We start from the raw sequence: 21,939 nt of genomic DNA on the forward strand, positions 1-21,939 counted from the left end.
CTCGATCATCTTTTCCCCACCCGTATAACTCTTTGGGGATCGGTACGTTTTTACCTACTTGTCTCTTAAAATTCTTAAAATTGTATACAAATGCAAAAGATCTATCGTGAACTTAACATTATAAATCGTACAATTGTTATGTCTCATGTAAAAGAAATGAAACGTTGAAGATTTGATCTCCCTGAGCCTCAAAGAGTTAACATCGTTTTCGCATCATTTCGCCCATAAAGTATATATCAGTGAATACATTTGAATATCGTTACATTCTTTTTCTAGCAAATATATAAAGTACACTTCAACTTGCAGTTGTAGGACAAGAAACGAGCCTGCGTACATCCTGCACATAAATCTCAGTCCAAAAAGAAAACTCTAAACTATAATATTAAGCATAAAGGCACAGCCATCGTTTGCTCTTGTTCCATGTGATATGTCGAACGGAAAAGAAACAACCAGGTGTGATCTGGAAAGAATGCGAATACGCAAGTGCGATTCGCTCGAATCTTGTCCTCGTCGGTTCGTTCGCACAATGTTCGATCGAGATTAATCCGCATTTTCAAACGTATTCACAATGAGCGCCGCGTTCCAAACCGACTGGTCGTGGAAAACGATCTGACTTCGCTCTTTCGTTCTTTTCAACAACGAGATGTCGAGTTCACGCCAGCTAACATCTAAAGAGATCGGCAACAAACAAATCTGTCGTCTGTTTTCTGCGTCCCGCACAGTGTTCGAAAGAATGAAACGTAAAGAATGCGAGGGAACGAATTTTACAAAGTTACCGATCCCCTATCTAACGCACTAATTACCGATACCGTACAAGAATCGACCAGAAGGAAGTTGCCAGAATTTGTCTTTAAATGAAATCTCAAGACGTGACCAAACAGAGTTAATTAACGTTCCATCGTTTCTCGTACAGTACCGGGTTCTTCTACGACGAGTCGCACAGATAACAATTGAAAATTCAATTACACTCCTCACGTGGACGAAAAGTTTTCAGCCATGCGCCGTTGCTATTGCATGTAATATCGAGAATCAGCTAATCGCGCGCAACAAAATGAATCGGTCGATGTTACAGGCACACGGCTCTACACTTAAAGGCTAACGAGTTTTCGACGTGGCGACGCAATCAACGGAAGGTGATCAGGAAGATGCGAGGATCTTCAAACGGAAAAGCTCGAAACGTTCATTCATCCTCAACTTTGTAGTTTTTTCTCTTCATCCTTCGTCCTCATCCTCTCCCACTCTCTCTCACACACACAAACTCTTTTTGTGTTTTTTTTTTGTTTCTTTTAATTCTCTCGCTACCGTCAATCTCCTTTGTTTTTTTTTTCTTATGTTGCATACAAAAATAGTAGGAAACGAACGTGAGGTCTTGCGAACTTACAATGACTTTATCACCCGTTCTCTTCGATCGTACATAGTTTTTAATATTCCTCGAGCAGATCATCTAACATTTGGATGACTTCGTCAATATTCTCTCTCTCTCTTCTTCGTTCTCTACACTTGCTTTTTCTTTTTTTAAATAGCCCAGGCGAACTTACGAAATCACTTGTGGCGATCGAACGACGCTCCACGCATCTGCTGAGCAAAACTGTTCTCGACACACACAGTGAGATCACTTGTGTAACGCATAATTAAACGCGAGGCGATCGATCACGGTGAATTAAGGGTAAATAGAACGGAAATCTCGTTTCAGGTGCGCGCCGTTGAGTAAAAACAGATGCACAGAGCAGCGTTCGTTTGATAAAAGCGTACACGAGCGAAATGAAAAATAAATAAATGTGACTGTGCAATTGCAATCATGACTTTGGTTCAGCTGCCCCGGTTGCACGACGTTTAAGCGCAACAGCCTGCAAATAACGCCTCGATCGTAAATTATATATCACTCTGTATGGCTCGGTTCCTATATGCTTCCTGATGGTAATTAACAACGACCGTACTACAAGAGGATCATACACGAACGAAATAATCGTTGAAAATAATATACACGTAAGAGGCAAGAACTACTACGAACGACACATGTGCAGGCTGTTGCACTTGATAGCCGATAATCCAGTTCCGTTTTCACTTTCTCCTCCTTCCTTTTTAATTATGCCTTAGAGAGATTCGTGAACTTTTTTTCTTGTTTCTTATAGGTACAATTATCTTCATTAATCACTACGACGATTTTAGGTACAGTTAAACACTACTTTGTTGTGCGCCCATCTCTTTATAATTGAAACGTTGGATAATTTAATTTTAAATCTGCCTAATATTTATCTGCTCAGGTCTCTCTCTCTCTTGCTTTCTCTCGCCACCTCTATCTCTCTCTTTCTTTATTTTTATATCTAGAGCTTCTTTTTTTTTTTTTCATTTGTTTTCTTTAGTTAAATTTATCACGCTTTCTCAGAGAAGAAAGTACCGCCTCTCTTTCGTGTCACACTTGGCATAGGGTAAGATAAAAGGTCGCGGTGCGCGCGCTTCTTTGTCACATGGAGTTCCGAATAAAAAGATAGGCACACCCTTCACCTATGTCCTGAAGTACAATCACCGTAAGCGAAGCTTCTGGATGGATTCCACTTGGTATTTCTCGTGCGGAACAACGTACACCCCTCCTCATCTTATATCAACTTACGCAGGAGATCATCTATCAAATATATTAAACTTAAACTACTTATTCTTTTAACATTAGACAATTGACTGAATGAAGAAATTAAAGCGAATCTTAATTATGACATCGTGAGAAACGTCTACGTTGGTCCGCAGATGAATTGTTTTTTTCTTTTTTGTTTTTTTCTTTTTTCACAGACGGAGACATTATTAATTACGACGATCACGCGTCACCATCACACCGCTGCCAAAAACTGATACATATTGCTTCTTCGCAAGAATCGGGCATGAAAAGTATATATACCTATTACTTTTTTCTTTTCTTTTACGTATGTAGCTCGGATATCTATAGGATTCAGAAGCGTGCTGTGAAGCTTGGAAGACGAATCATAGTTACTGGTGTGTGTATGTTTATGTTTGTGTGTATGTGTGTTATGTTAACGTGGAGCGCACTGTCACGGTTACATTATCGTTCTCCTCGATGAAAATTAAATTGTAGTCGTAATCGGCTAAACTTCACATCAATTCCCTAGTGTTTTTTTATTTCCTTATTTCTTTTTATGCGGACAAAAAACAGAAATGAAAGAAGGATCGTTTTCTTTTCTTTTTTTTCTCTCTGTCTCTTTTAAAAAGACGCATGCTAGGCAGGTTGCTCTGTTCGTGATACTAAGCTGTGATGGTTTCGCGCTACTTAACTACTGTGTCGAACTAGATATACAAACCATGGTACTGAATACGTTTACACCCTTTCCACGAGCGACATATTATTAACTTGTACTAAAATAATCGTCAGAGATCAGAAGCGTTAAGGGTAGGTTAGAATGCAAGATATCAAAGGAGACGATGATATATGTACCGAAAGAAGAACGTTCTTCCTGGTTGAAATACGTTTCGGTAATACGATACACCTTGTGTACATGGGTAAATCACGTTGCAAATATCGTTAAAGATTCGACGAAATCCTCATCCACGGATGAAAAGAATCAAAAAGCTTTCTCTGTGAGTGCACAACTCCTTGAAAGGCCGATAACGTGTGAAAAATCCTTTTTTCTGTTCGATATAAAATTGAGGTAGCAAATAATTTCATTCTGTCCGCGAATCGCAGCTGGCAGCAATTTTTATTCTTCCATTTTCTTTCTTCTTCTTTTCTCCTTTGTTTCGTTTTTTTTTTCGCTTTTTAGTTTCTTTAAGATTATTAGTAACGCAACTCTTTGGTGGCAGTACACAGAAGAATCAGTGAGCAGTAATCATTCCTGAACGAACGTAGTGCCGATCCAGAGATCATTCGCGCTGGACAGCGTTTGCGGTTTTTCTTGCCCCTTTTGCTGTAAACGTACTCAGTAACTTAGTATTTTTTTTTTTTTTTGTTTTGTTTTATAATACTCGTACATTAGTTTTTATTTTGTTGTTATCGTTACTTCATATGCGGTGCGATTTCCTTAGCCGGTCGTGGCTTCGATGGGCAGAAGACCGGCCCAGGTAATCTTCCGCGTATATATGTATATCCTGTGTGTTCACTTTAAAAGTACCTTTCCTTAAAAGTAAATCTCACATTCATATAGTATCTGTAAAACCGCTTAAAATTCTGTTCAGTAACTCTGTTCGGTGTGTACCACTGTGTCTATCGTGCCCTACGCCAAAAAACAACGCACACATACATGTTCCTCCCTGCTGAGTCTCACCTTCTCTCTTATTCTCTTCAATAATCCTGATAGTTCCATTTTTTTTTCTTTTTTTTTTTTTTTGCTATATAATATCGGTACGGATAAACGAATTCAACGTGATTTCAATTTTTTTTTTTCATTTTTCTTTTCTTCTTTTTATTTTCATCGTTCTCCGCGTTTTATCAAAAGGGATGTATGTAACGTGTTTCGCTCTTATCTTAGGGTGGTTCTCTTCGCTCCAGTTCGTTCCTCCCTCGCCTTTGTAACACGTGAATTATTTTTTTTTTTTTTGTTTTTAGTAATCTATCAGTGTGTGCTTTTTTTATATTCTCTTCTTTTAGATATTTTAATGAAAAGTATATTGTTAATATTAATAAGAATCGTGTATGTATAGCGGTAGGTAAATCACGAGCTGCTATTCGGTTCCTCTGTTGTTGTTGCTTCTTTTTTTCTCAATCAGCCTGCAACGATTTTAATTGTCTTTGCGTTCATCGTCGTCGCTGATCTTCTCCCCCAAAATTGGCCCAGGTACCTTTTAATATTGTACCAGTTGGTTACGACGGGTGATTGTCACCTTCACGGTCCCTGTAATTAGAAGATTATTTCTGAGAGCAGCACTGGCTTCCTTCATCGATCCTCGTGATACAATGCCAGTGAATTGTTGTTGTGCAAATCAGGATTGCGTTAAATAGGTGTCTCAATATTATATATACAGATATATCGATAACAGTCGATTGCTAAAGAGTATTTTCACTCAGAGATCGCACGATCAATTGCGAACAATCGTGCATACGTTTGTAATCGTTACACAAAAAAGAAACTGAAATATGTGTCGACTTTGGAATCAAATATTCACCACGTTATCTTTTGCCACGGTGCTTGTTTTTACACTGTCGTGCGACACGAAGCACAAGGTTAGACGATCCGACTTGGTTCAAACAGGAAACGAATAAAAAGTTAGATCGTAGTGCTGCGAAAACGCAACATGTTCGCATAATAGACGACGAAAAGAAAATGTACCTATAGAAACCTGTGCGCGTGAGTGTGTAAGCGTACAGTGCTACAGTCAAACATGCTCTGAAAATTTAGCCTTCCTATGATTTTCTATTCACAAGAAGATTAATATATGGTATCAAGGGGAGTACCATATATGAAATAGTAAGTATTTTCCAGGCATATTTATTACACGAACAACGAAATATATCAAATAGAGAGCAAAACTGAACGCATTGTGAAGAAGCACCTATGTTAAACGTTAAATGTATATATAGAGACCGGTGTGTATTCTTTCGAAGTATTTTATACTGAAGTTCTGTACCTTATATCATATTGTCTTCCACAGGTTTCGCTTTTAAGGAGATACAAGAATCGTGTCATATATAATTGTGTCAATATCAATCTCATTTATCGTAAGCGGAACAAAAGTAGAAAGATAACAAAACATTTCAAGCGAAAACGTACCAGAGCGAAACACATCTAATTGTATTCGAAGAATCAATTACGTCGATCCTTACCTTCTCTGATATCTTTCGGCACGTTAGATGAGAACGACGGCATGGAAGGAGTTTGATAAAGATTGGGCCGCGCGCCTGATGGTGGAAACGGTGCTACCTTGGACCTAAAGAACATTACATATTCGCTGCCTTTTCCATCTCTAACACTATGCACATTTCATACTTTGATAATAACATGAATCACCTATGTTTCCGAATTTTCTGATTTCTCCCATCAAACGAGGTTGGTGTACCAGCACCTGAGGTGTTCGATGAGTAAGATGGAGGTCTGTAAGGTCGTGGACAGCCTTGAACAACAGGTGGTGATGGTGGTACTGGTGCATACTGCAACCGAGGATTCGCTGGTACCGCTGGATGCATCAATCTCATATCCCCTGTAACAGAGAAACTTTCGTTGAATCTCTATAAACATGTATAAAATAAGTATTCTATACCTTGCACAATATGGACACCCTGATACATTGGCAGTGGGTAGCGTGATTGGGGTTGTGCGCTTCTGTCCCCGCTCCCACTTCCGAACAGCTCGTGTGCTGGAGTCGGAGACCTGCTAGTCCTCTGAGAGTTACCTGGCGTTGAAGCTCGAACACCAGTGACGACCTAGTGCACACACACACATGAAAGTATATTCGTTGTAAAATTGATTCTATTCAATGGATACACAGGCTTACGGGAACATTTTGTCTGAAAACGAGATTGGGAACCAGCGCAGGAGTCATGTATGTTCCTGGAGGCGCAGGAGGTGTGCCATTGTGCCCGACTTGGTGGCCAAATGTTCCATTAGACATCATCGTTGGTGGTGGATAGCTACCAGAATTCACGTACATCAATGGCATCCCAGGCATCTGTAAATTGAACAGCTATAGGACGCTTCTAATTGGCTACAATGCTCTACAACTGTACAGGATAATTGCCTGATTAGAAGTCGGAGTGTTCGGTGGTGTTGGTACTCTGTACATGACGGGTGGTGGTTGAATCGCCGTTTGACTTGGTGGATAGTACGTTGGGACCATGTGAACCGGTGGTTGATACGTATAATCGCTCGGTGTTGGTGTGACAGCGGGCATAGAATTATAAGGGACTGGATAACTGCCCACATAATTAGTAGCTAAAACAGGAAGAATACGATTAAATAATTCGTAGGATAGAAATATCCATTTCGAATCGCAGAAGAGAGTGACTTACAATTTGATTGGCTCGGAGGAGTCATGGTTTGTGCATTAAAAGAATAATTTGGCGTGAATCTTTGCTGTTGATGCAACTGTTGCCTATCGCCTGGACCCTGACTAACCGAAAGCGCTGCACCAGTTGGAGGTACGAAGTACATCGTTTGTTGTGGCTGAGACAACTAAATAATATCGATAAATTAACACGAAATCGTAAATGAAACTGTAAGAAAAGTAGAAAAAAATTTATACCGGTACAGAATTGGGTGGTGGCTGCCAATAATTCTGCGGCATAGTCTGCACACTCTGCACCGCTTGATTGGTAGACGGTTGCGGTTGCGGATAAGAATGCGGCGGCGTCGAATGATTATCACCAGGGACGCGTTGATCGTAGATACTCATCCCCATAAAATAGCCAGACAATTCGGTAATCTCCGTTGTCTGTGACACTGGTCCTTGCTGCACAGGTACTGCATAATTCGCGTAAACCGAATTCTGATTAAACACATCCCCCTGACCATTACTTTGAATGTTCGCCTGACCCTGACTCGGATGAGGAGCCATCATCACAGTCTGCTGTCCCACTTGGGGTTGGTAGACACCATGGTTGTACGGTTCTGAGGTAGGTACGTAGGTCGTGTATGGTTGAGCTGTTTGGTTATGATTACAAGTTTGCACCGTCGATGACGATTTGACTAGAGATTGTTGCTGCTGATGATGTTGTTGCTGGTGCTGCTGTTGCTGCTGTGATTGTAGCTGCTGTTGCTGTTGCTGCAGTTGTTGTTGTTGTTGTTGTTGTTGTTGTTGCTGTTGCTGCTGCTGCTGCAGTTGTTGCTGAGGTGGTCGAGAATTTTGCTGTGGCGGTGGCGTGAACGGTAAACTTGGCGATGTCGCTGAATTTGTCACATGAGTCACTGTCGTTGTGTTACCACCACCACCGTTGTGCTTATTGGATTGCGACCTCTTCCTGTTCTCGTTCTTCGTGTTACATGTTACTTTGGATGGCTCGGATGATTCCACGTTTTTCACGGGCGACACGTTGTTAGTCTCGTTCTCATGCGGCGACGTAGCAGCGGTATAAAATTTTGGTGGGTTCTCCGGATCGAAGCGATAGATCGAACCATCCGGATTTGTGTACGGCTGGTTCGTTTGCGGATTTATAATTATGCTACCTGGCGGCACGCTGGATATACTGGTGACTGCCCACATCACCGTTTGGTTGTTCGATTCTGGAGAAGCGAGATCGTGACTAGATACTTGCGTGTGACTACAGGTCATGGTCGGCACAGGAGATGGCGAGGGAGACGGCGATATCGTGGCGTCGCTACGTTGACTCTGCGACTTGTAACCGCTGCTAGAAGGGCTCAGCCGTGAACACATGCTAGCGCCTGAATCTGCAACAGGTTTAACTTCTAATTTATAGACGTACTATAGGTGAACTGATTCAATAATTATCAACGAACCTTGCTTCATGAGGCGAGCTCCAGCGCTGTGAGTAGATGTGACGCTGTCCCCTCTGGAAAGCATGCCCCTGGTGTAGCCACCGAAGCTGAAAGACTTGGATACGGATGGCCTCATCACCGAACCTCGACAGGATTCCCTTCCATCGAAGGATTCCCCCTTCATGAGCTTCGTTTGCCTATTACACGTTACACGCACATTAGCCTTCTCAACGCAGACCATAAAACTTGGCTGCAACAAAATTCACCTCATCGTGTGATCCGAAGGATGCAACAAACGATATCTCGCGGAAACGTCGGAGCTTTCCGAAGAAGACCAGTAGGGCCAAGATGCAACCTCGCTGCATTCTCCGCTGCTATCCTTGAATATCCTTCGTCTGGCGCGTTCGTACTCCTCCTCCCTCTCCTCGAAACTCTTATTCTGTCGACAGTAGTCACCGGATAGCCTGTCAGGGGACTTGAAGTTGAAGCTGTCCTCGAACGAACTGGAATCTCTCTTCAGGATACTCCTACGCGGCTCCTCTGATAAAATTAAATCATCCCTGATGTGTTCCTTGAAACGGGTGTTTGGAATTCGCATGTTCTTCGTTCTGGTGACTATCACGCTGGAACCGGATTGATCCACGTTATGCTCCATGCCGAAGTAAGCCGCTACGCGATGCACTAGCATCCTATTGTAAGAGGACATGTTTGGAAACTTGTGACAGACTTTCTGTTTGTCCTTGGCGAACTCTATCAGATCTTTTTCGATTTTCAACAGCACCGTGCGGTCTTTCTGATTACGATTTATGGTCTCCGCGATGAAATGTTCCAGATCTATTCCTGTACTGTCCGTGTACAATTCCGTACTGCTATCTGCGAAGAAAATATCAATCGTTCCTCCTCAAAAGCAACTTGACAGTGGGGAAGGTACACTTGAATTATCAGTAATTGAAATCACGAACCTCGTGAGAGGCAAGGAGAAGCGCTGTCGAAGCTACCCTGCGAGGAATTCTGATGCCTCAGCTTGTGCCGCGAGCCTGGCCTGCTCACGGACAACGTGTTGCCGCATTGATTCGAACACTGGTTGTTGCATATGTTCAACGTGTTCGGTCTACGTTGTTCCGACTTCTGATGATTGTTGTGCGCGTTCTGTGCCAGGTTCGTGCACTTTTGCGAGTGCTGCAACACCTGGCCTGACTTTGACGGGGACACGGGCGTTTGTAGTAAGCCGGGCCGGTCATTCTGATTGTTCTTCACGCAATTATTGCATTTCTGGATCACGTTCGAGCCTGTCATCTTGGAACGATGATTCTCCGACTTATTGCCGTTCGTTGGCGAAGTGTTATTCTTTGGTGAGTGAACTTGAGAAGGACTAGATTGACCTGCGATCAAGGTAACGATCTGTGTTCATCGTACCAACGATATTTACTATCCAGTTTAAAAGAATCTTACCATTTCTTGACGGAGCTCGACAGGTAGGTGAAGTGGCCGTGGTGCGCATCTGCTTCGGGGATTGGTTCGGACAGAGATTACTGTTGAACATTGACTCGTTGTTGTTGAGCTTGGCGTTAGTGGAATTAGGAGACAGGCTACCCGCGAACTTTTTCTCACCGTCCACCGATTGTGGACTATGCGGAGACGACGAACCGTTGTGTGGCTCCCTCGGGGGAGAGGTCGACTCTCTCATAGCATGACTCCTGACCAGCAGCTTCACTTTCGTATTCGTCTACCGATGGACAAGAGAAAATAAAATGGATTTCACGCTCGTTTTAACTTGTTCGGAAAGTAAAAAAAGAAGGGCTGTTGTAACTAGAAACAGGTTTTCTACGTACTGCTACTACCTACCCTATTACGAAAGTTTTTGTTCTCTGTGTCTGATTTATCGGGGGGACATGAGGGTGAGCTACGGTGGAGCGAATTCGGTGCGGGAGAAGAGCCGACATTCGGATTGGCATTCCCGTCTATCATATCCGACTCAGGGCTGTTCCGATATGACGTATCGAAGCCTTGCCTGGAGGATGGCAGTGAGGGCATTCCTCCTCGCACCACCACCGTGGGACTCTCAGGTCGGCTGTGCGACCTGCTGCCTTTATGCACCACTATACTTGGTACTGCAACAACCAAACCAAATCCTCGCTATCTCCTCTCTCTCCTCCACGATTTCTTGCCAAATTCTCCCACTATACTAGGTAGGAAAAAAGGGACGGGAGACGAACGAATATCGTGAGTGTGGATGCACTTACTCTCCAGGCGGGCCATGTGTTAAATGCGTCATGGGGTTACGGTGCAAGACTCTGCAACTGGTGGGTTCAAACAGGTGCAACTGGGTTAGTACGTGAATCTTTCGGGTGGCGTGCAGCTCGTGGGGCTGATACAAGGAGCCAAATCACTGCACGTCCACCTTCCAACATCGTACACTCTGTAAGCAGATACAACACAACGGTCATGGCTTTTTGTGGGAAGAAAAAACAAAATAAAAACAAAGCGATAACAATTTCTTCATCTGTAGATTGGATCTGTAGATTTCTTTTAGTTTCTACGTTAAGGAAAATCCTGGTGGCAAGTGAAGCACTCATTTACGTGCATGCAAGCTACGGTTACACGTGACAAAAGATATTTGTTAGAAACAATGCCTCTCGAAGTTGGACAAATTAGACTTGAAACTTTTCTAGCAGTCGTGCACGAGAACGAACCTTCTTGCAAACACCGTAACGCACGTCTGCGGCCGTGATGTTACACATTTTGTTACATTTACTGCAATGTCGTTCGATTGGAAAATGGTACAAATCGAGGAAAACCAACCTCCAGAGGCCAATCTCCATGACGATTAATTGACTATCATCTTGACTAATCATCGCGACTAAAAGTGACTCGAAAACGTATTTCCCTCTTCTTCTGCCCCTTCCGCCAAGACTCAACTTTATTCACCGATAGATCACGCACAATTCACTATCATCGATCATCTTCTCCTCGCGGCGAAACTTGCGAATTATCTCAGGTATAACTGAACAACATTCCAGGTTCTCTGTTCAAACGTGTATCACCAGCTTCTCGTCCATCCTATAAACTCAACACGACGACTAACGATCTACCCACAGAACCGACTATCATAATTCTCCCAAATGAAGTATCGAGGGTTAATGCGGGTTAATGCTCGGCTGGACGATGCGTCTGAGATCGATCAGCACGATCACTCGCGTTACGCGGCTAGATAGAACGTTCAACTTTCGTCTTTTCTCTTCGCACTGTTACACCGCTAGGAGAGCACGCGTGTCTGTCTGGTGAACGATTTGGAAAGGTGGGAAGAAACGCCGACGGTAGATCTCGCTCTGCGACCTTCCACCCGCGATTTCCACTCGTTTTTTTCCTACGGTAAACCGGACGCACGCGTTGGCCGGGCTCCACGGCGTCTCGAAAATAGCAATACACTCTCTTTCTCCGTCTCCTTGGCCGCTATCTCGGCGGAGAAACATCCAACGTCCACCACGTTTCTTTTCTACGGTGATCCATGCTCCCTGGCCGCGAGAATCGTCATTCTCTCCAACAGGGGTGGTGGAAACACGGAGGCGAAAACCAAGCGAAGCAAGTATAATCAGAAGAACCGCCGCCGTGTTTGGAAATGCTGGAGAAACGGAGTAGAGAAAAGAAGAAAGAGAAAGGGAGAGAAAGAGAGGTACACACGACGAAGAGACCTGGACCAGCCACAATCTATCGAGTGCAACGATACGTCGCGACGAAAGCGCTTTGCGCGAGAGACTGAGAGAGAAACGCGGCGCGGACCGTAGAATCGCGGACTCGACGAGGAGAGAGAGATATCGAGAGCGCGCGAGACGGACTCGGCGAACGCGGGAGGGACAGAGAGGAGGCTGGTGGTGCCGCGAAGAAGGGGATGAAGAGGCTCGAAAAAACCGGGGACCACGCGCGCGAGGGGAGAATTGGGAAAATTTCCCGATGAAGACGAGGGGAACGACGAGGACGGAGATCGGGGAGAAATGGTTCTGGAGAGCGAACAGAGACGGGCAAGTGCACGCGTGCGCGTGTTCCGACTGTACCGGGTGTCGAACGAATCGCTGTTAATTACAAACAATTGAATTTCTCCTAACTTTGTACATACGAGTATAGATTACGAGTGTTTCCTTGAAAGAGCTAACGAAGGGATCGCGAGTTTCTAGCACCTCCTTTCGTACCTCGAACCAGCGAACAGCTATCCTTCCGTTCAAATAAAAGTACACCTCCGGAGAACTGTGTATTCCGAAATAGTTTCAAATTATCTTTCGATTGGTATTGGTAATTACCGCGAGAGGATTATTCAGCCAAAGGTGAATTCGTCGGTTGGAAATTGCCTGGTACTATAAAACTGTGACTGGCACGTATTCGGTGGACCGTGGTTTCTCTGGAAACTAGGATGATTTTCCACACGGTGTGCGTGCACGTATGACTGAGTGCGAATGGTGTCTATGACCCATATAACACGCCCAAGCGTAACTAGGTCGTGCACCTCCGTATCCCCTGGAATAATACAGGGTGTCCTCCTTTGGAAAAAGAACTGGGTCTTGGAGCTCTCTCTCCGGTCAGAGTAGAGAGAGCATCGAGCAGATAGAAGAGAAGGAGAAAGAAGCAAGTACTCTGAAACTTGAGCCAGGGTTGCGTCGAACGAAGGTTAAAATACAACGTTTGAACTACTTTCAGCCCGATGCGCTGCTGATGGCTTCCGGACACGCGACAGCCCAGGCTATTCCTCCCGATGACGCATCCCGAATCAGAGGACATCGATGGTGTGTACATACGCTTTATTCCGTAGGCGTGAGAGACAAAAGGGTTGTAAAGGATGTAGAGGTGCGTTCAGTTTACCGATATCCCGGTAAACATCCCTAAAACAGCGTCAACGATCGATCTAAAAGTAGGTCGACTGTTGTCACAGTGGAATAGAATTAACGGTACTGTCGTACTCGACGCACAAAAATGCATTCTAAATTGCATGGCCTTGGATGTGCAGCGAGAGAGAGAGAGAGAGAGAGAGAGAGAGAGTTAAGGGTAGTAGGTAGAAGAGGAGGGTTGTCGCGAAGGGAAGAGGAATTTTTCGCGGGCGGTCGAAGAAAAGCCAATTCCAGGAAGTAACCTAATTCCTGCGGGAGGGATGACCTAGCCACAAGGATATTCCGCAGGAGGCGGGATATATGGGAGGGGGAGGTAGGTTAGAGGCCGTCAGGGGGCTACGTTCAGTTTAGCAATACGTGCCAGTCCGATGCACCCCTTGTCGCCATGGAAACGACCTACTCTCCCTGGACAGACGCATCGGCCACCCTCTGCGTGTTAAACATTCGAATAAGGATATCTGGCTGCTCTTTGAACTTCCTCTACCTGCTGCCTCTGCCGTTTCCGAGTCTTTTCTCTAATAAATACTTCTCCTCTTCAATTCATGCCACGTTGTCGGAGAAGAAGAGTAACTGGTGCGAAAGGTCAGGAAAAATCGGGAGGAAGTTTACGTGGGAGATTTTCCGGGAACACCGGTGCTGCTGCGGCAGTAGACGAATTTTTCATCCGACTAATGCTAAATCACCGGATGGATTAGAGAGCATCCGGAACTTGGATCGCCGGTTCTCCGCTTCTTCTATAAATATCGATTCGTTCAGCCGAGTTTCCGGTGGTGTCATCCAACGAATGTCTCTACTTCTCAATTCTCGCTACAACACACCCGCTACTTTCTCCTCCCTCTAACGCACCTTTTATTCTCGGCACTTTAATCAACGCGACACGACGCCAAACCAGTTTGGCACGCGGTCCTCGTCGATACCGGGGGATGGATTTCACCGATACCAGAACCAATTACCACCACTTCCGAAACAGTTTACTACCGAATCTGCACCATCTGCAGCTTTAACAGGCGTGAAAAGAATCTGTATGGAGCAAATGGAAAATAACCTCGTTGGTTTTAATATACATCAGACTGGTAACACGGCGAAAGGGTTAAAGGTGATTAAGCCTGAACGAGCAGTTCACCGGGTAATCCTGATTTAATAGAACGCTCCTGGCGATCGCGTTAAAACCGATCTCCGGCCCACGGTGCCTTCGAAGCCGGACGCAAAATTATCGATCGCTGCTATTTCCCAGAATAGGGAGAACTCGGCCCGCGCGTTCTGTCGCTCTTTTCTCCTCTCTGATTTCTATCGGCGAAAAGCGAAAGCAGCTGCCGTTGGCTTGGACGGTTGAACGCGGAATAAAATCTGTATTCGTTCGTTTCCTGCCACTGGATACATTCGCTACAGCGAGCGCCGTGTGTGTCACCGTTCTCTCGCCGGCTAAAAAGACAATAGAGAGGCTCTTACTGGCACTCGTCCAACCCGTATTATTTTCGTTGTATATCCTACGGCATAAGTCGACACGTCGATCGCCTATTACGACATTAGAACGATCATTGACGTCCGTCGTGCCGTAATTTCGATTATCTCCTGCACGTGCGAGCATCTCGATATGCTTATTGGGCTGTGTTAAAATAGATCCTTTAGAGTGGTTGGGTCCGTTCGAGAGGAAGTATGCGTGTAGCTGCGTTTTCGGAAGTATTCCAACTGTGAACAACTGTGTAGTATTCCAACTACATATTCGAATATTCCAGGATGAACGACCCAGTTTTCCAAATAAACCAAACATCTTCTTCTGATAAATATACCTAAAAATATCCAAGTATTGGTAAAGAGAAGGTTGAGGAAAAGAAGGGAGGGCAAAGTGGAGCACGGGGGAAAAAACGGAATCATGGGGAATCGGTTCACCGGATAAATTTTATTCAGGTCAACCCGTACAGTGGTCGACCCGGGTTGCGGAGGGTTGCTGAACTCTGTGACCTATATACCGGCAAATAGGGCAGAGAATAAACGACGAAGACACAGATCGAGCTCATCTCCCAGCTAAAGGTGCTTTCACACTTTTCTCCCGCGACTTTCTCGACGATCCACCGCCAGAGATCTGAACCTTGAAACTGATCTCGGACACTCGAGAGAAGGAAGAGATGTATTTCCTCCAACTCTGATCCATTTCCAGAACAACATCCTGTTCTACGCACCGACGCGAAATAAAATTCTGTAGAGCCCAAACTGTCCGTCTGTTCCAAAGGGAGCAACAGCAGGGATCTTTATTTCAATTCTCCAAGATACGCTGGTTTTTGGCATTGGAAAGATTTTCCGTGATTCGGCAGAGGAACAGGCGATGGAGACCAACGACGGTGAAGCTTCGTGAAAGCATGAGCGGCTTCCGTGCCGGTCGACCGCTATTTATAATGAAAATATTTTCACGACGACTACCACGACGATGTCCAAGCACTGGCCGCGTATCTATCGACAGATATATATCTCGACGCGCATTTAGCACCTACGTCCATCGATCTTTTCACGCCTTTTTTTCCCCTCTTCCCTGACCAGTCCTTTCCTGCTGCCCACCAGATAACCAATTACCATGCGACGTTCCATTTTATTGCTAGCCACTTTCCACCGGACAAGTATCAATTTCGAAGGATTATCCTCGAGCGTCCTAGGGAACCTTCCAATTTAGATCTTCTTATCGGTTGCTTCGCTTTCGCAGTATTTATAGGACAATTCGGGAAGAGGATTCGGGACGTTCATCTGAAATTCACCCGACGAAGAGAAAATTTGTTCATCTTTCAGGCTGAAATCTCTCGCCGTATCGAACTCTTGGAACGAGTGATCGTTGCTAGACGGAGAACACTGCGATCGGCAAAAGAGAGGACAAGTCAGAGAAGCAACACGTGCCTCTACTCGTCGTACGACATAAATTCACGGTGAATTCTTCACCGTGAAGAATGCTCTGAAATTGAAAGGAGCTATAGAGAAGCGGTTTCGGCTCATGCCGGATCAATACTGTTCGCATCCGGTTTCTCTACGTCGACAGTTGCATTTCGCTTGCTCTCTCTATTCTCACCCCCGACAGATTCCTATTACAATAATCCACGATAATTCTACCTGCTTCTCCGCAACAAGACGGTCGAACTGAAAAAAAGAAGAAGAAAAGAAACGAGGAAACGGAAGAAAGCAGACGAGGCAGGCACCCTGTTGATTCGGTTGTTCTCGACGGTGTGGCAACGTGAGCTGTGTTGAACGAGAAGCCGCCAGCAAGTCGTATGTTTCCGACTCGGGGACTGGTCAATTTTGGCGTTGGTCCAGGCCTACGTCAGGACAGTCTCTGACGCCAGCATCAATGAAAGAACGTGAAAGAGGAAGCGAGAAGGAGAGAAACTCGACCGGTTGACAGGTTATATCTCTCTGTAGGCCTCTGGACCAAAAATAACGCGGGTGTTTTAACGTCGGAGCGGTTTTCACCCAGAGAGAGAGACTCCTTGGCCATACGAACTAGATACATACATAGTCCTCGACGTTCTACCATCTACAACACTCTGTTCTCAGGGCTGGCTATAGTTGCCCCAACGCCCATTCCTCATTTCACACCTCGCTACGTTTAATGTTCGATCGGAGTAAGACGGAAAGAAAACGTACCTGTTCGTGAGAGAGGGCAGCTCGGGAAAAAATGGTTTCGTTACAGCCGACTCCTACCGAATGCACAAACTAGGAATATCGCGAGCTTATATAGAAGATCGTGTAGAGGGTTCGCGCTCTGCTGACCGTTCGTTTTATTATTCATACGTTACAGTGCATTTTCTATCAACTGCAAGTTCTCTCCGATCAAACGTTAAGTTGATTTCACAGATGGATCGTGTAATCGTAGGAAGTAATGTTGTTCGACAGCGAAACCGTTCCAGTTGTGAGCGATGCTTCAGGTATAGAGCCTCGAATCACTCGAGAAATTGACCAGTTGAAACGGCACGTTGCGCTCGTATTCCTACGATATTCACAAAGGCAACCCCGACTGTCCGATGAAAAATTCAACAGACACGTGCGACACGCGGTCGTTGTATCTCGCGATCTAGACACGAGATACGGTGAGTAAGAGGTTACAGTAAATTTCCGGTCGTTGCCCGCCTGGTCTTTCCCACCGTATACAGAATTTCCCCTGGTACTCGTTGGCAGAACGGAGAATCACCAAGGATCGATAATTCGAGAACTTTATCTCGATCCCACTTATTTTCCCATTTGTGAAAATTTCGACGACCAACGACGACGACAAAATGTGAAACATGACGAATCCGGCGAACCGTAATTTATTACGGTACCGTGACATAAATCCATTCGAGAAATCAAATGCCCTTCGCCACTCTTCATTTTCGAGAACTTTTTACCCCTCCTTCCTCCTCGACCCTGGCAGAGCGGACCAATGGCGTTTCGCGATAAAAACTCTTATTAAATGTCAACCGGCGCTTTTATCCGATGTAACGTAGATTTGAACCCACGCTGCTATCAAACACAGAGAGAGAAACGTATTAAAATACGCTGCGAAGCATAACTGTTTAAATATTACATATAACAGTCAAAGGAGAAAATCGTCGCGTTTGGAAACGATCGATAGATCGTATTCGAAATGTAACTCGAGTAGGATGACTCAGAATTCATACCCGGGGAACAATGTTCCTCGAACACGATGACATAGTTTTCACCGTACTACAGACGCACGTGTACTCCTCACGTGTTTCTTGTGAAACACGCATATCGACACGACTTTCCACAACTTTCTTCCCAAGTTTCATCGGCCGTGGAGGTATTAAGAGAACGTCTATCGGCTCCTTAGAGAAGCAATTCCGTTTCTCATAGGACTGCGGCACGCTACCACTGCAGCCACTTTTTATCTTCACCAGCGTGGAAGAGCCTCCTACACGTCCCGCTGTCTAATATCGAGCCTTTATCAGCGAGGCAACGACTGTTTTTATTCGCCAGTCCCCTCCTGTATAACCAGCCTTAATCACCGTTGCCGTGAGTGCTATTTATTGCGAAAAATATTCCCCGACCTTCTCCTTGCCTGATGAAACCTCGAATAGAAATTCGAAAAATCGCCGTTCAAAGGACGAATCGAAAGTAAGCGGAGAAAGATAGGCCGAGTCTGACTGGTGGACTTGACCTTCACCTCCGCCACCGAGTACCTTCGATCGAATCTCGGTAGGCCGGGAATTCCCCGAAAGAAGGTTAACAGAACCTTCTTCCTCGGCACGTGTACGATGCCGCAATAAGAAGGACTGCGCGAGACTCGTGGTTAGCGTGACTGGTCGTCAGCTTAGGTTCGTCCTACCGAGGAGCGATTCGCGTGCTAACCTAGCCGAAAATCAACCCTACTCAACAGAATTCGTCTTGGCTTAGAACGGATCGATTCAACCACGATTCGCCCAATGGTAAAAGCATTCCGCGAATCCCGCCTGAGTCATCTCGTTTGTTCGCTTTCGCGATGACCTTGTCGGATAAAGAGCGTGCACTGCGACGCCGAGGACTACTTAACCAATCAGAGATTTTCGTCCACCCTCTATCTACTCCTATTATACACTCCGTCGACCCTTAAACTAAACAAGTTCGAGTTACCCTCTATTTTTTTTCATTCTTCAAACTTTCACCAGATGCGTTCGTCTTCGAGTCTGCACACTGCACACTATAATACATTCCTGGGCATGAGTAAACAGTTCCTGGGCATGAGCCAGTGACGGCGAACCTTTCGAGCTCGGGTGTGTCAAAATTGGGGAAAAACCTAGATGATTGTTTGTGATCTGCTCGGTTTCGGCTGTGAGGTGACTTAAGTCGATGCGTTAGAGCTTTTCATTTCCAATAGTTTCTGTTGTATTTATTTCGGTACGGAATCAGTCGGTGTGTTAGACTCGTTTAAGTAGTATCAGCGTGCACTTCTCTGTCTGACCAGTTCCGGGCGCCGCTACTTCGACCAGGATCGATGCGTGACCGCGAACGCGTGTGTCTGACATCGCGACGACCTACGTCACTGCGAGAACGAGGAGGGGAAAAAAGACCGCTAACGAAGTCTCGAACAAACGATCAAACGAGCTGAAACATTCCCCTATTAGAACGGAAAAAAAGGTTTTTTCGAAAAAAAGGTGCACCGAATTCGATTCGTTACAAGAGAGGACGGTGAAAAAAGGTTCGCGAGCAGTTGAAACTATCGTTCAGATCGATAGTTCTGAGAGAGGCGTCACTCCACGATAATTACTCGTCGCATCGTAGAAGGAGAAATCACTTTTCTCTCCTCCTCCTCCCTTCAACCCCTGTGCGAGTCGAGTGTGTGTGTGTTACCACGAGACGCGTTCACAGTTTGACAAGGTGGAAAACGGAAAACCGTATAAATATCCCCGAGGCTGCACGCAAGACGACGGAAAAAAGAGCCTTGTTCCTCTCTGCAAGTGCTGTGTGTGTTACACGGCTCTTCGAAAATAAACCTGCACCACGTGTAGCCTTGATCCTGCTGTGCACGCAACAGTGCATACACATGTGACACACGTAAGCGGAAGGGAGGGCACACGCACGTGGTGTTGTGCCACACCACTATCCACAGGATCGCATACCGGCGCTGCATAGTATTACAGCTTGGATTTATGGACGCGGAAAACGTCCGATAATTTATCGCCGGATCCGTCATTTATGATTCAGTCCATAGATAGATAGGCATGGGATCGACCTACAAATCTCTCGACTCGCGTTAAAACTTGCGAATAAAAATGAAGGTAGTTAAATTTGTCAAGACGTGAAACGTAAAGTTACGGCAAGGAAGAAGGCTAAGGTACATTAGTCATGAACAACGATACTACGTAAACGAAAAGCCACCGGTAACAGTGTCGTCGGTCGTAGAATCGCGAGGCTCGCTGAAATTCCAAGAACAGTTAAATTAGGCGTTCTTCCGCATAGTGGTGCGCAACCCGAGAGGACGTCTTCGGACAAACGGTACACACGATTCCCGTGTGTCTATGACTCCGCGATACACGCTGGAGGTAGGCTACACGGGAACAGGGAGAGAGAGAGAGAGCTTGAGAAGGGGAAGGTGGGGGGTGGAGTAAAGTCATAAAAGTAGGGCAGTAGTGCGGTAGGGTAGAGCAATCAATAGAGGCCGGATCATGGTGGAGAGTGGGGGGCATTAAGCCATCGTGGAATTTTGGCTCTCGAAGAGAGGGGTACTCTAACTTTTGAATGAAAAAAAAAACAAAGAATTTTCGGCAATTTCATTTTTAACCTGTCCAGATTTCCATTTCTTCGAGATCTCTACTGATTTAATTACAATTTAATCCCCCTGCGCGTGAATAAATTTCTCACGGATATTATTCACTCGTTTCGTTCAACGATAGAAACGAAACGACGAAAAGTATCGCGTTACAAAATGGACAAAACACTTCTTTTACGTGGAAGCACGATGTACTGAACCACGTGCTACTTATCTTCCCGCGAAAATGAGAAGGTATCGCGAACGCTAGAGTACGCGTGAATTTTCATGTGACAATGGCACTGTTTACCGATCCTGAAATTGTACTAAATACCATGCCTGGAGTGATACTCACCCTACATATCACTATTATTTCGAATATAACGATAACGAATTTCATATGTGTCTAATAATGTATTCTACGTTGCTAAATTCACGTTCCGCGTTAACGTTTGATTGATTTCATCGTTAATGAAACAACTGAACGGTATCGCGAGAATAATCTCTGTAACTGGTCTAAGAAACAAACGACTGACAATACGATCGTTTCGATACACTCTACTCTATCCCCCCGGCTTCGATTGTTTATCCTCCTTAATTATTTTCGATGGGTAAATTACACGTTAACATTGTCGATTGCACAGGAATGACAGTGTCGTACGTAGGTGTATTATGCGTATCTGTTGGTGATACGTGCCATTAGTAAAACGATTCACAATATTATGTGTGGCGTGTAAAGAGGTTATGATACACGAACGAACGTAGTAACGAGCATTGCGTATAAAGTGATTCGACGACGAATTATCAATCGATTAAACGTATAATCGTAACGTTATTATCCTTAAATATATACAAATTGGTAGTGTAATTGAACGGAGACACCTAGTGGACTCAGTAAAATGTTTCTCACCGATTAAGGTGTACGAAAATCAACGGAGAAAAAATGTTCCATCTCGACCGCGTTGTATATCGTCGATTGGCACACGACGTACAAAACGCTGTGTTAATTAACGAATAAAGTGCTCACCTGGTTCTAAATATACCCGCGACACAACTCCACCATTTCACCGATTTTTCACCGCACTCGATCGCGTATTGTTGTCCTTTGCTTTTTTTAAACGTGCACAGCTTGTCGGTAACGCTATCTGTCCACGCTTCTTTACATTAAACAGGGCATTGTTCAGTGGCAGCACATTCGCAACAGATGGCTCTACGAAATGTAGCAACATTTTCAATTTTTCGGTAACTAAATTCCCGCCATTTTTACCATCATGTCAACTAATTACTGGATAAAATGGAACCGAAAGAAATTCCAAGCTGATCTCTTTCTCCTGGTACCCTTCGAATCATACGATGATTTTGTAAAGAACATAAGATTGTTTATTGGATATCAAGTTTTACAAATATTATCACACACTTGTTATGAATGTTTCATTGGAGATGGCTGCCTTATACGTATTGTACAAATATAATAATTATGTTTTATAAT

General features: G+C 44.8%; 1 protein-coding gene across 1 annotated transcript; it reads right to left on the reverse strand.

The window, feature by feature from the left end:
• Positions 1 to 4,217: 4,217 nt before the first annotated feature.
• Positions 4,218 to 10,628, reverse strand: LOC108579533 (R3H domain-containing protein 2-like). Its single transcript, XM_017943092.1, has 14 exons — positions 10,613 to 10,628; positions 10,215 to 10,480; positions 9,822 to 10,095; positions 9,332 to 9,751; positions 8,636 to 9,242; positions 8,391 to 8,566; positions 7,180 to 8,321; positions 6,947 to 7,100; positions 6,676 to 6,869; positions 6,433 to 6,606; positions 6,199 to 6,361; positions 5,949 to 6,138; positions 5,765 to 5,868; positions 4,218 to 4,835 (listed from the first exon to the last, which is right to left on the reverse strand). The coding sequence occupies exons 1-14, from the start codon at positions 10,626 to 10,628 to the stop codon at positions 4,786 to 4,788; spliced, it is 3,930 nt and encodes a 1,309-aa protein (XP_017798581.1). The 3' UTR covers positions 4,218 to 4,785.
• Between the last annotated feature and the right edge of the window lie 11,311 nt (positions 10,629 to 21,939).

Source organism: Habropoda laboriosa, unplaced genomic scaffold (assembly GCF_001263275.1).
Source record: "Habropoda laboriosa isolate 0110345459 unplaced genomic scaffold, ASM126327v1 scaffold33, whole genome shotgun sequence".
Taxonomy (NCBI): domain Eukaryota; kingdom Metazoa; phylum Arthropoda; class Insecta; order Hymenoptera; family Apidae; genus Habropoda; species Habropoda laboriosa.